At 38.0% G+C, this 21,867-nt stretch overlaps 1 protein-coding gene across 6 annotated transcripts in view; it reads left to right on the top strand.

Moving 5' to 3' along the window:
* Window positions 1-21,867, top strand: part of CDC42BPB (CDC42 binding protein kinase beta) — a 126,998-nt gene that overhangs the window by 88,400 nt on the left and 16,731 nt on the right. For 4 of the 6 annotated variants that reach the window (XM_067463008.1, XM_067463007.1, XM_067463011.1 and 1 more), the window contains exons 20-29: window positions 434-528; window positions 608-687; window positions 5,335-5,424; window positions 5,840-5,914; window positions 7,462-7,567; window positions 9,360-9,496; window positions 12,259-12,398; window positions 12,822-12,903; window positions 14,366-14,582; window positions 15,908-15,970. In XM_067463008.1, coding sequence (XP_067319109.1) covers window positions 434-528; window positions 608-687; window positions 5,335-5,424; window positions 5,840-5,914; window positions 7,462-7,567; window positions 9,360-9,496; window positions 12,259-12,398; window positions 12,822-12,903; window positions 14,366-14,582; window positions 15,908-15,970 — 1,085 coding nt within the window. The remainder of the gene's footprint in view (window positions 1-433; window positions 529-607; window positions 688-5,334; window positions 5,425-5,839; window positions 5,915-7,461; window positions 7,568-9,359; window positions 9,497-12,258; window positions 12,399-12,821; window positions 12,904-14,365; window positions 14,583-15,907; window positions 15,971-21,867) is intronic. The other 2 variants (XM_067463009.1, XM_067463012.1) reach the window with 1 other exon arrangement.

Genomic DNA, 21,867 nt, shown 5'->3' with positions numbered 1-21,867 from the left:
TTTGAATTATGTGGAATGACAATTTCCTTAGAACAGTGGTGTTCAATCTTTGGTTCTCTGGGTGTTTTGGGAGTCAACTTCCAGAATTCCTGAGCTTTGGACAAGCTGGCCAGGGCTTCTGGGAGATGGAGTCCCAAACACCTGGAGAACACCTGAGTCCCCTTTCGGGAGATAAAGCAGGGTATAAATATTATACTCACAGTAATCATAATAACTAAAGGTTGGACACCACTGCCCTAGAATATGTTGTAAAATGTACTGCAGTTGTAGTTGTAGGGGCTCTCTGATTGACACTTGGAACGGTGAGAATGAAACAATAAAGAACTACAAAAGCTAAAATGACTGAGAGGAATTAGAAAAGGAAAAACAAGACAAAGAAAGTATTTTGTTCTCTTATGTTCCAAATGTTTCAAGTTTCCATTTTGCTATTTAGCAAATTAAAGGAATCTGAAGTAAAGAATCAAGAACTCTTGGAAGAAGTTGAAACTTTAAAGAAGAAACTGGAAGAAAAATACAGGACTGATGCAGGTAATTTAGGCAACTTAACATGTATTAATATCAGAGTTCTTGTTATCGATTTTAGTTAATTAGATTTTCTGTTTTCCAGGTCTAAAACTTTCAGACTTCCAAGATTCCATTTTTGAGTACTTCAATACTTCGCCCCTTGCACATGATCTGACTTTCAGAGTAAGTGTTACCATGTGATTACAAATATTTTCCAAAACTGCATAAGACAATGCATAGTGAATTAGTGTGTAACAAATAGATGTGATGAATGCAAGAGCTCTGCATAGCAAAAAACACAGTCTTGCTGAGCATACTGTAAACTGATTTGCCATTTCTAACCTATAAGAACAGGTATCATTCATAAAGAAGAGGACTTCTGTGTAACAACAATCTATATTGATGGTTCTCCAGATTTTGTTAGACTGAGATTTTTATCAACCCAATCCAGCATATGAACATGATCCAGCAACATGTGGAGGACCATGGGTTTCTCATCTAGGAAGGAGGTTTCTTGGGGCAGTGTCCTGTCTTATTTTCTTGTCCTGTAAAATGTCATGTTATCAGGTAGTTTTTTTAAAAAATGTGGAGGTCCCAACAGGAAGCAAATGAAGAGGGACAAAAAAGGACAAATTATTTCATTTGCAATGAGATGAAGCCTGTTCCTTCCCCATTATCAAAGTCTTTGTATTTATTTATTCACTGTCTTTCCTTTAGGTTTTTTTTAAGAAAACATAATTCTTCCACATTTCTCTTATATCATCCTGGCCAAGCAATCTAGCATTTAATGGTAGACCGAAAGACTGTTCGGAAGCTTCAAGTAGTGCAATGGGCGGCAGCCAGGCTGCTCACAGGAGTGGCATATAGAGAACATATAACTCCCCGGCTACTTCAGTTTCACTGGCTGCCAATTTGCTACCAAGCACAATTCAAAGTGCTGGCTTTACCCTATAAAGCCCCAATTGGTTCTGACCCAGCTTACCTGTCTGAACGCATCTCCCCTTATGAATCATCCTAGGCGCTAAGATCTTTTTGGTAGTGGTAGTGGTGGGAAGCTCTACTATCGTTCCCACCTTCTTCACAGGTGTGGCTGATGGGGGCGAGGGACAGGGCCTTCTCAGTGGTGACCCCTCGGCTGTGGGAACTCCCTTCCCAGTGAAATTAGATCATCCCCCCTCCCTCCTATCCTTTAGAAAACAAGTTAAAACCTGGCTATGGAACCAAGCGTTTGGAGAGTAGCTCAGAGCTATATACAGCTACAAAGTGAATGACAATGTGATTGGAATGGCTTGATTTTTGGTCTATGTGTAATCTTTTAACTGCTTATTTATGTTTTTTTAGGTTAGTGTTTTATTATTTCCATGATTTAACGCACAATGTTTATTGTATTTTGTTTGTCGTATGTTAATGTGGCATTGAATTATTGCCAATTTGGAAGCCGCTCCGAGTCCCCTTCGGGGTTGAGATAGAGCAGGGTAAAAATACAGTAAATAAATAAGGGCAGTTAACTTATCTACTCCGGTTGGAATTAACAGTAGAGCGCAGGCTGTTGAACCCTATTGAATGTTGAACCCTATTAAACAGTGGGTTTCTGGATATTGAATAAAGTAATTGAAAAGGAGAAAAAAAATTAAGCCTCTCACTCTAGCTATCCCCAGATCTATGAAAAAACATAGATCTGTAAATGTGGCTATCAAAATGGAAATCATAAGAGAAATGAAGGCAAGTGAAATTTCTTAAAACCTTCTTGGATATATATGGAAACAAGGTTCCAAATGGTCTCTAGAAAGTTCAGAATGCAAGGTTATCTCTATTTTTAGTTTGAATGAAAACTTTGCTGAAACATGTTAAACTTCTCTTAATTTTGGTTGTGTGGGAGCATATCCTTATGTTTCCATGTTATTTCTGCCTCTGCTATCATATTTTCTGCTAAAGAAGTGTTACTCAGTAACAAATGCACTTCATTAACACGTATACCTGTGCTACCCTTCATTCAGCAAGTGCTTTAATTAATTCAGTGCCTTTAAAAATCAATCCAAAGTATAGTTGGCTCAGGTTTCACAAGAGGTTATTGGGTGCAGGGTCCTTTCAAAATTAGAAAAAGCGTGAATGTAAATTTAAAAATTCTAATATTTAAAAAAAACAAGAGAAACACTTATCTAGGCCATTCCAATTGTTTTAGCCTTCAACTCCCAGAAATCTTAGCCAGCTTATCCAATGGCCAGGTATTCTGAGAACTGAAATCCAGGACTCTTGGAGGGCCACCGGTTGTGCAGGCCTACTCTAGACATGTCATAGTTTTTAATGGTTTTATCAATAATCATATTACAACATAAGAGCAGACCAGCCAGATCAATCAGTGCAATTCTTTCATCAGCCTGTAGCAGAATATTTATTTATTGTATCGGAGGCGAACCAACAGTGCAGTTGTAATGTATTTAAAAACACAAAGTTTAAAAACTTGGCATTATATTTGACCAGTAGCTGGCCACTTGGAGTGCCTCTGGTGTTGCCATAAGGAGATCATTGTGCATAAATAAATCAGCCTGTAGCAAAAGGTAACCATAAAATTGCATTAGAGGACCTAGAAATGCCTAGAGATATTTTTTTCCAGTTGGCAGCAGCAGAGGTGGCAAAAAAAAATGTTGATCCTAAACAATCAAATCTGTGAATGTATTGCCGAAGGCTTTCTTGCCGGAATCACTGGGTTGTTGTAGGGTGTGAAGTCTCAACCTCTGAGGATGCATGCCATAGATGCAGGTGAAACATCAGGAGAGAATGCTCCTGGAACATGGCCATACAGCCTGCTGGACTTGCTTTCTGTCGTAGAATATTGTTAGATACCCTATTTGTATATCTTAATATTTCAGAACTCCAAGAAAGCATTTTACTTTCATTAACAATCTCATAGAATCATAGAATCATAGAATCAAAGAGTTGGAAGAGACCTCATGGGCCATCCAGTCCAACCCCCTGCCAAGAAGCAGGAATATTGCATTCAAATCACCCCTGACAGATGGCCATCCAGCCTCTGCTTAAAAGCTTCCAAAGAAGGAGCCTCCACCACACTCCGGGGCAGAGAGTTCCACTGCTGAACGGCTCTCACAGTCAGGAAGTTCTTCCTAATGTTCAGATGGAATCTCCTCTCTTGTAGTTTGAAGCCATTGTTCCGAGTCCTAGTCTCCAAGGAAGCAGAAAACAAGCTTGCTCCCTCCTCCTTGTGGCTTCCTCGCACATATTTATACATGGCTATCATATCTCCTCTCAGCCTTCTCTTCTTCAGGCTAAACATGCCCAGTTCCCTAAGCCGCTCCTCATAGGGCTTGTTCTCCAGACCCTTGATCATTTTAGTCGCCCTCCTCTGGACACATTCCAGCTTGTCAATATCTCTCTTGAATTGTGGTGCCCAGAATTGGACACAATATTCCAGATGTGGTCTAACCAAAACAGAATAGGGGGTAGCATTACTTCCTTAGATCTAAACACTATGCTCCTATTGATGCAGGCCAAAATCCCATTGGCTTTTTTTGCTGCCACATCACATTGTTGGCTCATGTTTAACTTGTTGTCCACGAGGACTCCAAGATCTTTTTCACACGTACTGCTCTCGAGCCAGGCGTCCCCCATTCTGTATCTTTGCATTTCATTTTTTCTGCCAAAGTGGAGTATCTTGCATTTGTCACTGTTGAACTTCATTTTGTTAGTTTTGGCCCATCTCTCTAATCTGTCAAGATCGTTTTGAATTCTGCTCCTGTCCTCTGGACTATTGGCTATCCCTCCCAATTTGGTGTCGTCTGCAAACTTGATGATCATGCCTTCTAGCCCTTCATCTAAGTCATTAATAAAGATGTTGAACAGGACCGGGCCCAGGACGGAACCCTGCGGCACTCCGCTCGTCACTTCTTTCCAAAATGAAGAGGAAGCATTAGTGAGCACTCTCTGTGTTCGTCCACTTAACCAATCTCTATAAAGATCTGTTTACTAAGATGCTAAAGAGACACTCTTAATGCTCTTAACTCAATGCTACTCATTGTCTGTGGATGGCTTGAGCCCACAAGCCTTTGGCTGGTAGTCCAGAGTTTCCAGGAAAACAGGAAACTATTTTAGCACAAATATAATTGCATCTCTGAGACATCAAAACACACACATATTTCTCTTACTTTATGAAGATACCAAAGTAAGCATGTGTTGTGTGAGAGAGACAGAATTCTAATTCATAAACTGGTAATTACTTTAGATAAACATTCTCCCCCAATGTGTTTTTTCTTAGGGGAAATCAATATTAGTACATTTCAATTTCCCAACCCCCTGAAGTTTTTATTTTTGCAAAAATGTCATCTTTTGAAATTTGACCTTTTACAGATACAAAGCTTTAGTATCATCATTATAGTCTAATTTTACAGACTTTGACAGGCTCCTTAAAGGACTTTTAATAATTTTGAACACAAATTCTTCTCTGGCTACTTAAATGTATTGTAAGATAGATGTAAATATAGTTTAAAACATTAAAACATTTTATGGAGATCTCAGAACATAGCAGGTAAGTCCAGTTCTATTTTAATTAAGTCTACATTTAATTTAAAGTATTTTAAGCTCCACAGGAGCTATCAGAAAGGAGATTGTTTTGCTGTTTTTAACCATGGGTACAGTTTAAGTATTGTTTTGGGGGGATGCTTTAATAGCCCAGATGTTAACTAGTCCACTTCAACAGTGACAGGTGCAGAAGAGCTCTCTTCCTATTTTTGCTTCAAGTGGCCCTGATCTTGCTATAGTATTGTAGTACTGTACTTGTAAGATAATATGCTTACAGTTTTCCCTTCCACTCTGCAGACAAATTCTGTTAGTGAGCAAGAAGCACCGGGTTCCAAGGTAGAGGTATCACCATCAACATCTATGACTACAGAACAGCAGCAAGCAGAAGTAAGTGGCCATTTTTCCTGCTCAGGATTATATTAGATTTTTTAGAGATTCTTACAAATGTATGTTCCAATCACCAGTCTACAAGAAAATATTTTCACTCTTCATAGCATGCTTCTTCTCAGAACCATCTCAGTGTTAAATGTGCAAGCTTTGTGAACTCCTATTTAGTTTACTTTCCTTTCAGTGGCTCCCAGTATATCATTGAGCTCTGCTTTCTTGTTTACCTTCTGCTACTTGCTAGAGAACAGGCTTTCCTATGAGTCCTTCTGAGCTGCAAATCTACTTCTAATAAATCAGGAGCAATACTGCCTTTTGCTAACCTTTAAGAAGATATTCAACAGTTGTTGCCAGATCAAATGTACTTGGGATCCTAGAACGCTTAAATCTTGTTCAATTGTAGTTTTTTGCAATTCAGGAACCAATTCGGCTTCAGAGGATGCCTGCTGCTCCCTCCCCCACCATTCAGTCCATTTCTCTAGCTGTACCAAAGGTAGGGTGTCTTGTTAACTTGTTTTGCTTAGATCTGTGGGATAGGATGGATGTAAAAAGAATTGTGATTCATACATGATCCATATGTGTATTTAGTCATTTCTCTGTGTGTGTTTCATTGCATCTTCAGTTTGTCACAGAATTATAGAATCATAGAGTAGGAAGAGACCACATGGGCCATCTAGTCCAACCCACTGCCATGCGGAAAAAGCACAAAAGTATCCCTGACAGATGACTAATCAGCCTCTGTTTAAAAATTTCCAAGGAAGGAGCATCTACCACATCACACTCTGAGGCAGAGAGTTCCAATATTGAGCAGCTCGTACAGTCAGGAAGTTCTTCCTAATATTCAGGTGGAATTTCCTTTCCTGTAATTTGAACCCATTACAAGAAAGGAGATTGATTTTATAGGATTATTTGTAATTAAGACTGTACCGTGTCTAACACACTATGCCAAAAACAGCTCACTGGTGTTTCGAAAGTGACCAGCCGGAGTTTAGTACAACTGGATTCTGTTGTCTGTCTGGGATTATTAAAACCAGCTTGTTCATTACACATGGCAAACCAGTGTGTGGTTTGTGTGTGGTCCTATATTGTGCAGACATGCGTTAAATTTAATAATTCTAAATGTGATTCTTTACTTCACCCTATATACGTTCTGTGCTCCCAGCAGTAGAAGTAATTTATAATAGTGGCTTATTGAATCCTCTTTCCAAGTCTTACAAGGTTTCAAGAGAGATTGCTGAGTCTTACAAGGCTTATATTGTACACCCATATTAAAAACGACAACTTTGCTCCATTTCAAGTGTGCAACATGGTGGGGACCACAAAGCGTTTCCAGCATTGACCCACTGATAAGTCAAATTAGGTTTTTTGGGGTCAATATTTTGTCAACAATGTTTTGACTTATACTTGACTTATACTCAAGTATATTATAATACTAGCCCTTTCTGTGAAGCAACAGATTTTGGGTTGGGCTGGATGGCCCACTTGGTCTCTTCCAACTCTATGATTCTATAACTGAGTATCTTACGTTGCACAAAATTATGGTGGAGCTTAGAGTGTGGATAAGGCACAAAGCCATCTCTTTCATTTTCTCACCTAAAATTCATCCTTGCAGAGTTCTACTGCACTTTGCCAGTGCCTTTTAGTAGTGTTTTTATAGGCAGTGGTTTTTCTATCTTGGATGCACATGTTGAGAATCTATCTAGTGTCTGTATAAGGAGGTTTAGCTAGATTGTTTGCTTTGCTTCCTGTATGCAACAGAGGTTCAGTCTCAAAAATATTTTGGTTTATATAAAATATTCCTGTTTTAGTTCTGAGAAGCATTTTGATCGCAAGGAAGAAACTACATTTATTATGTGAACTCTGCTTGGAAATGGCTTCTGTCCCATTGCTAGTAAGAAAGACCATGCTAAGGTCACTTTGAGCCTATTAAATTAAGATCAAATGAAATTAGAACTTGTGCAGTTATTGCTTTCGCTTTATTCAAAGATGTTAGTTTTCTCATAAAATTTAATTCTGATTGATTCTAAATTTTTATTTCAGCCAAAAGCTCATCAACTCAATATCAAATCCTTTTCAAGCCCTACGCAATGCAGCCATTGCACATCCCTCATGGTGGGACTGATTAGACAGGGATATGCCTGTGATGGTAAGTTGGTTTAAATCTCCCAAATGCCCTCTGGTATAACAGTATATTTTTTCATCTTTATAGTGGCAAAGTAGTTCATTGAAATAGAGTACACATTTGAAGTCTTTATGTGTCTAAATTCAGTATGCGCAAGCATATATGTAGATCAAGGAGGGTACTGCTCATGCGCCACAAGCATACATGGACCATCTGAGTAACACTGAGAATTGCAACTTTGGAAGAATGCCCCCCAATCCATTTTTAGAATCCATTTTTACTTTCCACAGTTGAAGGGTAGAAAATAGAATGTGAATACTGTTCAGACCCCTGCATTGCATTATATGGCAGTGTAGATTCATATAATTCAGTTCAATGCAATTTAACTTCATTATTTGGCAGTGTAGATGAGGCCTAAGTTCAAACCATTAGACCATTAGGTATGTTTTTTTCTCCATACCCTGTATTACGCATATATTCATTGCTCTTTTCTTTACGTGCTCCAACTTGTCTATATCTTTAAAATGAAGCATCCAGAATTGAATGCAGTACTCTGTGTGAAGTCTGACAAGTGCAGAGTACAGTGGATCTATTACTTCTCCAGACTTTGAAATTACACCTTTATTAATGCACTCACTTGACCAAATCTGTCTCCACCTCTGTTGTCTTCTCCACTGGGAGAAATTTGTCGAACTTTAGCTATTTCAAGCCTTTCTACTATGTCACATGCCATTTAAAATTACATTTCCCTTTTCAGTCTCATTTGGGTACATCCCAATCAAGGATGTCTTCTTCAACACACACTGAGAATAGCACATCAGATATTTGCTGAGAAGGTGCTTTCTTGTAAGGCAAAAGAAGGAGACAGCCATTCCCATACTTGAAGTGACCCAGTTCCTTATTTCCCATCAATACATGTTTATCTCAGACTTTTTTCACTGTTTTTAATTGTTTAAAGATTTTAATTGTTTTTATAATGTTGTCTGATTTTATGTTTATTGATGTTTGATATTGCTTGTTTTTCGATGCTTATTTTAACCTGTTTTGTCGGGCATGTCCCTTTGTAAGCTGCCCTGAGTCCCTTCGGGGAGATAGAGGCGGGGTATAAAAATAAAATTGTTGTTGTTGTTATTATTATTATTATTCCCTCAGTCTGGCCCAACTATGGGTCAGAGGTGAGAGAGGAACTAAACATCCAGCAATAGGCTTCTGTTTCTCAAACTCACACGAGCCTTGTTTAGCCTGGGAAATAGCAGTAGTTAATAGAAATGAGGATGTTTCTTTCTCTTACATAGGGGAATGGTTCTTCATGGTTAGTATGCATTTTAAAATATCATATAAAAATGAAGAGTCTTGTGACATCTTAAAGGCATTTTGTGGTCGGGTGAAGTAGACCAGTGGTTCTCAACCTGTGGATCCCCAGGTGTTTTGGCCTATAACTCCCAGAAATCCTAACCAGTTTACCAGCTGTTAGGATTTCTGGGAGTTGAAGGCCAAAACATCTGGGGATCCACAGGTTGAGAATCACTGAAGTAGACTGTCGAATACCAGATTATGTCACAGTATACTCAGTTTTCATGACGTTAAGTTTGGAGCTACAAATTGATGTGTATTTTTCTCTTAGAGTTTGACAGATTATTTGTAAACAAGTGTTTTGCTTAGCTAAAGAAAGAGAGGTAAAGCACACTTTAACTGGACAAGGAAAGCAAAGTACATCTGTATGATGCTCTGGTCCTGTGTGTTTTCTACTTCTGCCAGCTATTTCTCACTGCGCCAACAGCAAATAACTTTGACAAGTCCACTTTTTCTTCTTTAGTGTGTTCATTTGCATGCCATGTTTCCTGCAAGGATAGTGCACCTCAAGTCTGCCCTATACCTCCTGAGCAAGCCAAGCGGCCCCTTGGAGTGGATGTTCAAAGAGGCATAGGAACAGCTTACAAAGGCTATGTTAAGGTAAGAATCTGGTGTCTTTGGCAGGAAAAAGAGGACTGTGCCCTTATCAGCAATGTTTTTTTTTAAAAAAAAAGTTAATTTATATACTCGAATGAAATATTATAATTCATGGAGATGGGCATACATACAAATAATCACGTTCTGTACTAAAAGTGATGATGGCTTTTAAACTGGTGACTGTTGTGTAAAGAGTGTATGAGGTTCAAAACTTTGTTCATTGCATTTTAAAAACCTTTAAATACCCAGTTCTCCTTTCACTAGCAGGAAAGGCATTTAAAGTATGTTTAATCAGGCTTGTGCTTGCTTATAGGAAAGTTTCTTATTGGGATGCTTTATTTTTTAATTTTTGTTCACCTTTTAAATCATTTTATACTGTTCATCATTGTGATTCCATTTGTTTTAATATTAAATGTTAAATTTTAAAATCCTTTTGAGTTCCTTTTGAGGCCCCACTGTGTAAGAAAAGTAGCATACAGATATGATGATGCTAAAAATATTAAATGTTTTTCATAAAGAAGGTCTTTAAATTCATTTTTATATAGAGTTTACAACAGTGACACATTTTCTTTCTTTTCTTTCCTTTAAAATGAACAAACACGTTCTGCCATTTGTCATTTAGAGATTACTTCTATTGAAATTTCCTTGCTGGAGTAATTTTTATGCACTTACAGAATGGAGGTATTTCTTCAGCTAATAAATTAATATTGATGCCTCTTTTGATAAAAATGCTTTTCAGTACTTGCATAATGTGAAACTATATAAGCTATCTATATTCCACTTTTCTTGAAAAGTAGAACTTGGCCAAGGTAGACCACAAAGGGAATTTTAAAAATCACAACAATAAATATTAAAATAAATATAATCACAATGATGAATAGTATAAAATTGTAAAATTAAAGCAGTGTCATGGGTGCATTTTTAAACTTTTGGTTATTTTCAGTTGGTGGTCAGGAAAATTGACTAACGTTGGTGTGGGAAAGGAAAAATAACAGCTTCAATTTTAATGACAACTATAAAATGAAAAAGCCATTCCGTGATATCATTATGTGTTCCTTGGCAATGTAGTAAACGGAAACAGCTTGATTATAAGTATACTTCCCTTTCCCACAATGTGTACCGTAGCATATCCTACACTACTAGGAGATACCTTAGAAGAGACAGGATCTTCCTTTGAATTTTGCCTTACTTTCCACCTCACCTGCTGCATCCAGCTTACCAAATTGTGATAAAAGCCCCGAGGCTGTCTTTTTACAATTTATAATAATCCCCTTAGTGCTAATCCATATTCTAGTAAGCATGGCAGGTGATTAGATATGCAGTATTGGGAACTGAAATGCCACAGAGCATAGTAAACTAAGATGTGGGTATACAGAAAAACAAAAGGGATTCTTTCTCTAGCCAAGCTTAAATAGAAAGGATAATTACCCTTGCAATTCTAAAGGGCGGGATGTTTATCCTATTTTGTGGTTTGTGTGTCATTCCACATGCAGGCTCACAACTAGAACCAGGTTAGTTCTAGATTAGTGCTCTGAAATTCAGTTTTCACCTGTTTTCACTCTGACCCAAGTACAATAAGATGTTGATGTGTGAAGATACTGATATATATTCATAGATAATTGACCCATGTACAAGTCAGGTTTTTGGGACCAAAATTAGGGATTTTAAAATGACCTGATACAATATAGTATGATATGAGGGTCATTTCACAGAGTCGAAATTGCCAGCCCACCTCTGTGAGATGGCTGCCCCAGGCTCTCAACACCACTATTTCCGTTTAGCCAGTAGTTTCATTAGGGAAGTGCAGACTTCAGCAGTGCACACACTGAGGGGGTGACACCAGTATGACTGCCTTCTGGAAGATAATCATAATAATGATAATAATAATGATAAGGAGAAGAAGAAGTAGTAGTAGTTATTTATATCCCGCCACCATCTCCCCGAAGGGACTCGGGGTAGCTTACAAAGCACTCCAGGGTGCACATATAACATACAACCGGTAAAAACAGTACAAAAGTATAAAATAAGTCACATAAAATTATAACATCCCCCATCAGCACATGTTAAAATCAAAACAATATCATTTTGAAACAACAGTAGATAAAACTAACTGCCATCAATTCACAGGTGCCATGTGTCAGTGTCCATGTTTTCAGGTTGGAATGGAAGGATTGCAGGGTGGGGACTAATCTATAATTGCCCAACTTGCATGACACACATGTTGCCACTCCCATGGACCTACAATAACTTGCACTGAGCCTTCTCTTCTGGTCTGCTTAGAGTAGGAGAGGCAAGTGGAAGATCACTCCCACCTCCCATTTTGCCCAGGCTACCCTGTCATCTCACTCATTGCTGCCACAGCCATGTTGCCATCCCCTCTTCTGCCAGTGTGGGCTTATGCTTTCGCTCTTGGTTTTAAGATTGGGTGGCACTATCTTTACCTGTTTTCATATATTTAGGTGCTTTGCTCTGAGGAAAGACTGAAAATCACAACATTTTTTAAAACATGAGTGGAGCTTTAGGTACTGGTGAAAGAACTCATGGTTTCCCCACCTATCCTTAAAGTAAGGTTTAGGATACATGGATCAAGGGCACACTGCCTCCCCCGATCCCAGCCTGGGAACCTCATTCCACATGACATAAATTTTGACATAGAAAACATATGAGTTAAGTGCTAATGATGATGATGTTTATTATCCCCATATAATGTTTCCTGTGTTTTCTCTCTGAAGTATTGATAGTGTCTTACATGTATATATTTACAGGTTCCAAAGCCAACAGGTGTAAAGAAAGGATGGCAGAGGGCCTATGCCGTAGTCTGTGACTGTAAACTCTTCCTCTATGATGTGCCTGAAGGAAAATCCACTCAGCCAGGAGTTGTTGCAAGTCAAGTCTTAGATCTCAGGTTTGTGTTATCTTTGGCAGTAGGGTATGATTTCTCCTTTAATTTTGTAGGGTCAAAGAGCAAGCCAGGATAAAATGAAATTTACATACATGGGAATGGCCCACCAATTTATTTTACATATTTAAAGAGAGTTATTACATCAGTGTGCATTTTGACAGAATATTGATTATGCTCATATGCAGTAGCATAGAAGGGTGAGGCTTGTACTCTCACCTGCTTTTATCTCAGATTTTTTTTCATCCCTGCAGGTAGTGATGTACCTTAGTGCTATTCCAGACTTATATGTACTCAGTATCTTACTAAGCCCAGAATTATATCAGGTTATGTGTTAACTTCATTCCTGGGGAAAGAAGGGTGATAAAATTTGCTTTTCAAATAGATTAGACCAAGTTTGTTGACTTGTATTATTTATTTTCTTACCAGAGATGAAGATTTTTGTGTGAGTTCTGTCCTTGCATCGGATGTTATACATGCAACCCGCAAAGATATCCCTTGTATATTCAGGGTATGACTATTTAATCAGTTTGAGCAAACATAATTTGTTTTACATAGCCCTAACTTATTATTCACAGACCTTTCTTCAGTGAATGACTCCTAAATAATAGTGCTGCATATTTTAAATCTCAGTTTAAAGGATTACTTTTATAGCGTTGCCCACATACAGGAAAACCCTTTAAAGTTAAACTGCAACTTTAAAGCATGGTTTGTGTACTTACAGTTTGCTTTTTATTAGGTATAATTTCTGCTTTCAGATACTCATTTACAGAATATCCTTGCTTTCTAGAATTTTGCAAATATTTTGGCTGAGGGGCAAGGTTCAAATATTCTGCTACAGACCCCATTCCAAACCTTTATTTATAGAGTTTGTTTGCAGCTGTTGTTTTTGTCAGTGGGTATTTAGGTACTATTTTGCAAGATCCAGTATATTTATTTAATGATGATGATGATGATAATAATAATAATAATGAAAAACACATATTTATTTGTATCCCACTTTTCTCGCAAAGGGACTCAAACAACATAGCTACCTGTTGCAGATTACCTAACTACCTCAGAATAAGTTGTGTTACTTAAGGGTATTTTGATCATTATATTAGTCAAATGAAAGGGCTGTTTTACAATTTACCTATAGTAACCCACATCCTCCTGCTTGGAAATATTATTCAGAAGGTTAACCCAAAAAAACTGGGTCAGTGTGAATACTGTACTTTAATTCTTACCAAAAAGGAACCATCTTCTTTTCTGAGTGCAATGAGAAAGATAAAAGTTTAGTCCATCCCAGGACCACCTAAAAGAAGCACCGACTCCATCTTCTCTCTCAACATGGCAACCTTTCTGGAGGATATAATGGCAGTAGCGACAGGAGTGGCTGGCCCCTTGGGTCGGCATTGGTGCTTTCCCCTCTCTGTGAAATTGCCCTTGACTTATCCATGAGTCATATCAAAATCTATCATTTTGGCCCCAGAACCTGCCTTTGACATATATATGAGGTCAATTTATACATAAGTATATACAACAAATAACAACTACAATTGTTCCGAACTGAATAATACAAATTGAGCAGTTTGGACTCCTCTGTCCTGATGAAAAATAGCCTCCTTCTCAGATATTTTATACATTAATTTTCAAAATGATGCAAAAGTGTTTGTAAGGGTAGAAAGAACAATATACACTTCTGCCTTGCCCTATTCTATTTGACAGCAGCTATCCAAATGTGCATCCTACTGAAAGCAGCAGAGCGTGGAATGCAGTAACATGATCAAATATTAAAATGTATTCTCAAGTAACTGATGAATCGTTGCATTGGAAAAGATGGCAGAATAAGTAGCAGGCTTCATTACAATCAGGTTTTAGACACAAGACCTTTAAAAGAGTTTACAGTGTCACCATCATAGAACTAGTATACGTTTGCCATATATAGTCATATTTCACTGACTGTTTTCTTTTTCCTCCCTCTTGCTGTCAAGGTGACAGCTTCTCTCTTAGGCTCACCTTCAAAGACTTGCTCTCTGCTGATCCTAACAGAAAATGAAAATGAAAAGCGAAAATGGGTTGGAATCCTAGAGGGGCTGAAATCTATTCTGCACAAAAATAAACTCAAAAACCAAGTTGTACATATTCCACAGGAAGCCTATGACAGTACACTGCCTCTCATTAAAACCAGCTTAGCTGCTGCTGTTATAGGTATGTGTGCTTTAATAAGACATTTCAGTGTGTACTGTTGGAGCTGCACATTGAATGAAAACACTGCCATCCTTTTTATTGTATTATTTCTCATCTGCACAGAGAAACTTAGTACTGTGAAATTCATTAATTGATCTTTTTAAAGCTAATTATGATTAACTCTACTTGCAGTAGGCGTATGCAGTGCTTGAATTAATTTTCTAATTTCTCTGCCCACATTTTTATAGCTTAAAGAAAACAGTTTATACACTAACGGAGCCCTAAAATACAATTGTGGATATTTTTCCTACAGGCTTTCTCATTTGGGGAGATTATTTATGTTCATATTTAAATCCTGCCTCATGGACGATGGCCCTCAAGGCAGTCACCAAAATTATCACAATGGCAGCGCATAAAACCAATTCTAAAATAATAAACATGCTGCTGTATTAAACTGTGGAGTATTTAGCTGCAACAGTATAAATTATCAAGCTAGTTAAAATAACCCACTACCTCTCTCTTCTGAGTATTTACAAGAAATAGATTTTCACTTGTTTTATGAACTGTGGACAGTATTGGCCTGGTAGACTCTCTTACATGGAAGTTCAAAGAGAACTTCACTAGTCTATTCAGCTTCTCTAATTCAGTGCTGGCCAGAGAAAGATGTTGAAGCAGGGCCACCTTCAGTGACCTTCCTTAAGTACATCTTTGAGGCTGCACTCTATACTTAGGCTTAGTATGAGTATCTGACAGTGGATAAAGAAACAAAATCAGTAGGAACAGAAGCAACTCATTTGAAGTAATGGCTCTGGAGGAGAGTTCTAGACTGCCCAAAAGTGAAATAAATGTGTGCTAGAATAAATCAATCCTTAATTGTCACAGAAATCAAAATGACTACACTGGGACTGTTATACTTTGAACATATTATGAGGCAACATGACTCATTAGAAAATATGTTAATACTTGGCATAGCGGAAGGCAGTAAGAAAAAGAGAATGACTGCATTGCAGGTGGATAGACTCAAACCCTGAATTTGCAAGAACTTAATAAGGCTGCTACTAACAAAATGACCTGGAGGTCTGTCATTCATAAGGTCACCATAAATTGATGCTGACTTGACAGCAATTAACATCAACATTGTATTGCGTTGTTAGGGTTTTAAATGTTATAATCTCTCCTTCTGTTTTGCTTTCCAAATGCATTGAAAGCTAGTACTATGGTATAATATGTTCTTTCCAGCTCACATTTATACTCAGATTGAGTGTTCCCATTAAAACAATAAAAGCTGAGTGTTGGTGAACATACTTGTACTAATAGCTTTCCACCCCCTCTTTTTTCACCATTAGATCGGGATCGAATAGCAATTGGTTCTGAAGAAGGCCTTTATGTCATTGAGGTAACCCGTGATGGTAAGTTGTGCACTTGGTGGTTTTCGCATTCTGTTTCATGAAATGCGCCCCACCAACTAAGTCAAGGTTGGAGAATGAGTGTGGATGTTTCCTTAGAATCCTTTCAGCATGGTCCATGATGAGGGATGATGCAAGTAATAGCAAGAGAGGTTCCCTAAGCCACACGAGTAAGGCCTGTGGGCTGAATGTGGCCTTCCACATCATTTTATGTGGCCCACGAGGCTATCAATGCCAGAACAACATAGTTATATAGTCTAACAATTACAAATGGCTCTTTAAAGGCAACTATAGGACTAACATGGCTGTCAGTGAAAATGAGTTTGACACCCCTGCCCTTAAGCCATGACCTAAGTCACTTTTAAAAGGATCATTAAACAGCACTTTTCTTTTACAATCAATTTACTTATCTGAGAATACTCAGAGGATCCTGATTATCCACTTGTTCAGTTCACTGCTTGAAACTAAACACTCATCTAATTGGGCATTTATGGGATAGCAAACCTCTCAAGTCACTGAAAGCATGTAAGAATCACAGAACATGTAACATCTAAATATTGAAGAAGGCCAAGCAGGTAGTTTGCCTTGTGTTCTATTTGTAAAATAAATGGCTATATACCTACGTGTGTAGTATGGGTGCATAATCCATAGGTAGAGTAGTTGTGATCATGTCCCAACACTAAAGCCATAGATAAGATCTGCGAGGCAGTGCTTTTAAATTTCACTGATTTGCTTCCAGGCTAAATTCAGAAAGTTGGTTTTTATCTTTTAAAGCTCCAATAATTTAGAACAGTCCTTGACCACCTCCCTTTTGGTTTTATTATATCATAACCTCACTCATGTTTCTTGTCTCTAACTGTGGATTGTATGATGTGCGTGTTTGTTTGTTTTTAATTAAGAAGCACCTGATATTCTTATGCACATACCTTTCCAGTTCATTGCCTCTAAATTGTTGTTGTCATTATATTTATTTCTATCTCTTCTGTTTCCAGGGTTGGAATTCAAAGAGGCTTATAATTAAAAACAATTTTAAAGTCCTTGTTAAAAATCCACAAACTACAAAAAGTTAAACACAATTAAATAATTCCAAAATTAATACCAGGATAAGGCATGGAACATTTAAAAAAACACAGCAGCACAGCTGTTTGACAGGAGCTTTGTCCATCTGGGGAGAACTGAAAAAAATCACCAGCCCTACTCTACTCTTTCCACCATGGTGGCACCTCTAGCCTTTTTGACAGACTTGGTGGGCAAAAAGCAGTGATGCCAGGGGTGGCTAGTCCCAAGGCAGAATTGGTGCTTTTTTATCTTGGAATGACTCTCAACTTTTGCATGAGTCATATCTAAATCCATAATTTTGGCCCTAAAACCTGCCCTTGACTTATACATGGGGTTATCGTATACATAAGTAGATGTCTCTGTGTGCCCTCAAGTCAACTAAATGATAGTAAACCTTCTCCAAAAGGAACATTAGTCTAAAAATCAAAGTGCTGGGTATTTTTTTTTTCCAAGGTGGAATTGTAGGAGATTCCCCCTGCCCAAGAATGCCCCTTGGAATGACAATACATTGATTGGAGAATATTGTTCCCCATTGTTACAGGGAATTATGGATGTCACCTATCGATAGTTAATCAAGAAGTGATGATGAGTTTCAGATTTTAATCCAAGCTTTCACCCCGCCCGTCAAAATCTTTTCCTATAGCTTGGGCATTGTTGTAGTTTTGTCGGCCACAGTTTATGCAGGTCAGCTAAAGTGATTGCACATTTACCCACCCAGCTTTTGACTGCCAATGTTGTAGAAAAAGCATGACTTCTGAAAGCACCTTAAATGTCTGTGTTGTAATTGGCTGGTTCCTTTGCTTCATGTACACTTTTCTTAGACTTGAGTAATTGGAGCCAGGCACAATTTTTCTAGAATGATTCTTTTTTTCTCATTTGTCTGTCTAGGAAGCAGTGGTGATTTTCAGACAAATATTTTTCTTCTCATACTCTCATTTATTACTCTAAAAATGAAAAATCTTTATGACTTGTCAGAAAGCTTTCAGAAAAGTGACTCTAAAACGAATAATGGGTATATATGCTAAAAATAGGAACCATTTTCTACTTTCTCTGGTCATATTCCTTGCATAAACATGACTCCTCATTTAATCAGTCCCATTGGCATATGTTGGATCAGTTCTGAGAATATTAATCATGCAGGCCCCTTGCATGTTGCCAAAGGAAATAATTGCAAGACCTTAATATGTTTCCCAGCTGTTACCTATGTTTTATGGAAGTCTATTGTTTTACAAACAATAGAATTCCAAAAAATAAAAGAAAAAAAGTTGTTTATATTTACAGACCCAGACTACTGTAATACATTCTATAGGGTTTTGTAAGTATATCTATTATTTATTTATTTATTTATTTGATGCACTTATTAACCGCCATTCTCAGCCCTTATGGGCGACTCATGGCGGTGTACAGTACACATAAAAAGACAGTTACAAGGCCAGTATCAACAACATATAACTATACGACAAATACAAACTACATAAAAATCCGCTTCGTCTCTCAGTAGAATCATAGCCAGTCTCATCTTCCTTATACCATTCCAGTTCTCATTACCGTAATGTTGTTGCTTAGCACTTAATTAAATGCCCTCTCGAACAGCCAGGTCTTAAGGCTTTTTCGAAAGCATATCTAAGCATATAGCACATATTTTGAGCTGTCTACATTGTTTTTTAAGGCCCTGGTATAGTTTTTTAGACCACTAAATAGTTTTAACATCTTCTGGTCTGCTAGTCTTCCCCACTCCTTGAATTAAGAGATCCTAGTGAGGTCCTGCTCTACATTTCCATTCATCCAGGAAACTGGAATAATCTTCAAAAGAACCAAGGTTTTTCAGTGGTAGTCCTGATGTTGTATAATACATACATATGTATGTGTATGAAATACCAAGAAAACCCTGTGAGTTGTTGATCTACTCAATTTGTGGCCTGTTCCAGTTTTTAGTTTTGATTGATGTCATTATGTTGTTGCCAAAAATGAGAGGAATAGCAGAAAGATGTCCTTTGTATTATGAGTTGAATGAGTGTCCCCTGCCTCCCAGCATTTGCCCCTGCAGTTTTTTAACTTTTCCCTTGTGTAGTATAATGAAAAGATATAGTGTGTGTGTGTGTGTGTGTGTGTGTGTATAGTGTAGTATAATGAAAAGATCTAGTGTGTGTGTGTGTGTGTGTGTGTGTGTGTGTGTGTGTGTGTATATATATATATATATATAAAATTGAGGATAGGAGTTCAATTTGATATGTTTTCACTGGTAGTTCTGGACAGAAGACATGAGAAAATACCTTTATCTGAGAGACTGTGTAGTGACTGCACTGTGTGTGAAGTTGAAGAACTAAAATATAAAGCTTGCATTATTTAAGTATATCAAAATAATTCCTAAAAGAGATAGGTAAGAGTGTGACAACAAAATGTGCCTGACTTTTGTATTTACCTGGTGTTAGTCAACAAATGCATTTGAAAAACAATGTTGTATGGCATCTTGGTGACCCTGAGTTATGAATTCTGATCAGTGACTATCTGTTCTACTCTGGGGTATTTTTCTTTTTGATGACTGAACAGCTGTGTACAGATAAAATTCTTTATTTGCTTGCTTTAACGGGAGAGCTAAAAATAGCACATGGGTCATTTTTATGTGCGTCAGTTTAACATCAGGATTTCTGTGCAGTCCAAACTAAACGTGAATTTAGGGGGTTTAAAAGTTACTTTCCTTTGAGAGCAGGTTTAACAAAACTGCACAGTGCTTTCCTGAATTTGCTTTTTGTGAGAATGGCTTACATTTCTATGTAGTTAAATTGAACTTTGGTTATACCTCTTTCTATATATTGAAATAAAATTGTTATAGAATGGTAAGATATTGCTGCTACTGTACAACTATATGAATTGGTTTCTGTTAGGATATTAAGGAAAGTTTCTGCATAAAGTTTTGCATAAAGTTGTTTGGTGTGAATTTAATTGTTATAACAAAGTTCACTTGCAATATCGATGCAGTGCCAAAGCATTAGACTATGCCCCTTGACATTTATAGTGCAAAATATGACAACACCCTATGATGGGCTGCCCTTGATGACAAAATAGATTCTGCAAGTAGTGCAAAATGTGGCAGCTAGATTTCTGGCAGAAGTATCATACAAAGATGGTATGACTTTCACAAAGATGTCAAATTTTATTTTTATGGAGCATCACACAGAACGTTAGATTTATATTAACCACAATTACAGATATAAAAAATGTTGTATTGCCTGTCACAACAGTTTCAAGTCGGTTATAAGGTTCGTGATGTTTCTGAAAACAGATTGTAACCTCAATATTTCAGGCACAATTTAGAAATATTAATATTAGAAAACTAATATTTTAATGTCACATTAACTTATTGAAATTAATTTGGTAATGTCTTAAGGAAAAACAATTAATCATTCTAAATTAATTGATGCAGTAAACTACTTAATTGAAAAAAAAACCTTTTAAAGTTACTAGAAATTATCATTGACAAATGTAAGTAACAAGAAAATGAATCATTGCTCAGAAATAACATTTGTGGTTAATAATGATTTTTAAAACCATTTTGACTTATTTAATGAACTAAGTTTAATGAATTAATTTGATGAATTACTCCCAAGCTCTAATTAGAGGAAGTACCTCTCACTCTATGTACCTGCTTGATTTCTAAGATCTACCAGAACTGTCTCTCTTCTGTATCCTGTTGCTGGAAGCAATATGCTGTATGAAGAAATGGGAAAGCATTTTTCCACAGCTGTAACACCCACTCAACCTGTGGGTCCCCAGATGTTTTGGCCTTCAACTCCCAGAAATCCTAGCAGCTAGTAAACTGGCTGGGATTTTTGGGAGTTGTAGGCCAAAACACCTGGGGACCCACAGGTTGAGAACCACTGCTCTAGGGTCTCTTGAAGTCCTGACTGCTACAGGTTGAACATCCCTAATTAGAAATCCCAGAAGCTCCAAAATTCAGTATTATTCAGTGCTAGGATTACTTACTTTACTTACTTAGGTGATCCCTCGTTGTCCAAGTAGGATGGTCTTCCAGGGTCAGTGTGCAGTGTGGGGTGGGTTCGTAGGTGACTGTGGAGCCCTATTCTTGATCTGCATCCCGCAGTGAGGGCATATGTTTCCAGGTGGAAGGTGGTCCTGGCCAGGGTTGGCTTGATGCGCCTTACTCTTGGCATGCTTCTCTCTTTCGCCCTCTATTTGTGCCTCTTCAAAATCTGCAGCACTGCTGGTCACGGCTGACCTCCAGCTGGAGTGCTCAAGGGCCAGGGCTTCCCAGTTCTCAGTGTCTATGCCAGAGTTTTTAAGGTTAGCTTTGAGCCCACCTTTAAATCTCTTTTCCTGCCCACCAACATTCCATTTTCCGTTCTTGAGTTCGGAGTAGAGCAACTGCTTTGGGAGACATCCGGACAACGTAGCCGGTTCAGCGAAGTTGATGGCGGAGGACCATCACTTCAGTGCTGGTGGTCTTTGCTTCTTCCAGCATGCTGACATTTGTCCTCTTGTCTTTCCAAGAGATTTGCAGGATTTTCTGAGGCAGCACTGATGGAATCGTTCCAAGAGTTGCATGTGACGTCTGTAGACTGTCCACGTTCCGCAGGCATATAGCAGGGTTGGGAGGACAATAGCTTTATAAACAAGCACCTTGGTATCCGTACTGATGTCCTGGTCCTCAAACACTCTCTGCTTCATTCGGAAAAATGCTGCACTCACAGAGCTCAGGCGGTGTTGTATTTCGGTGTCAATGTTGACTTTGGTGGCTGCCAAGGTAGTGGAAATGGTCAACATTTTCTAATGTGCTAGGATTACTGACCTCCTGTATGAATGGGTGGTTTGCTTCCAGGACC

This window comes from Anolis sagrei, chromosome 1, assembly GCF_037176765.1.
Source record: "Anolis sagrei isolate rAnoSag1 chromosome 1, rAnoSag1.mat, whole genome shotgun sequence".
Lineage (NCBI taxonomy): Eukaryota > Metazoa > Chordata > Lepidosauria > Squamata > Dactyloidae > Anolis > Anolis sagrei.
This window is presented reverse-complemented; position numbering and strand designations above follow the sequence as displayed.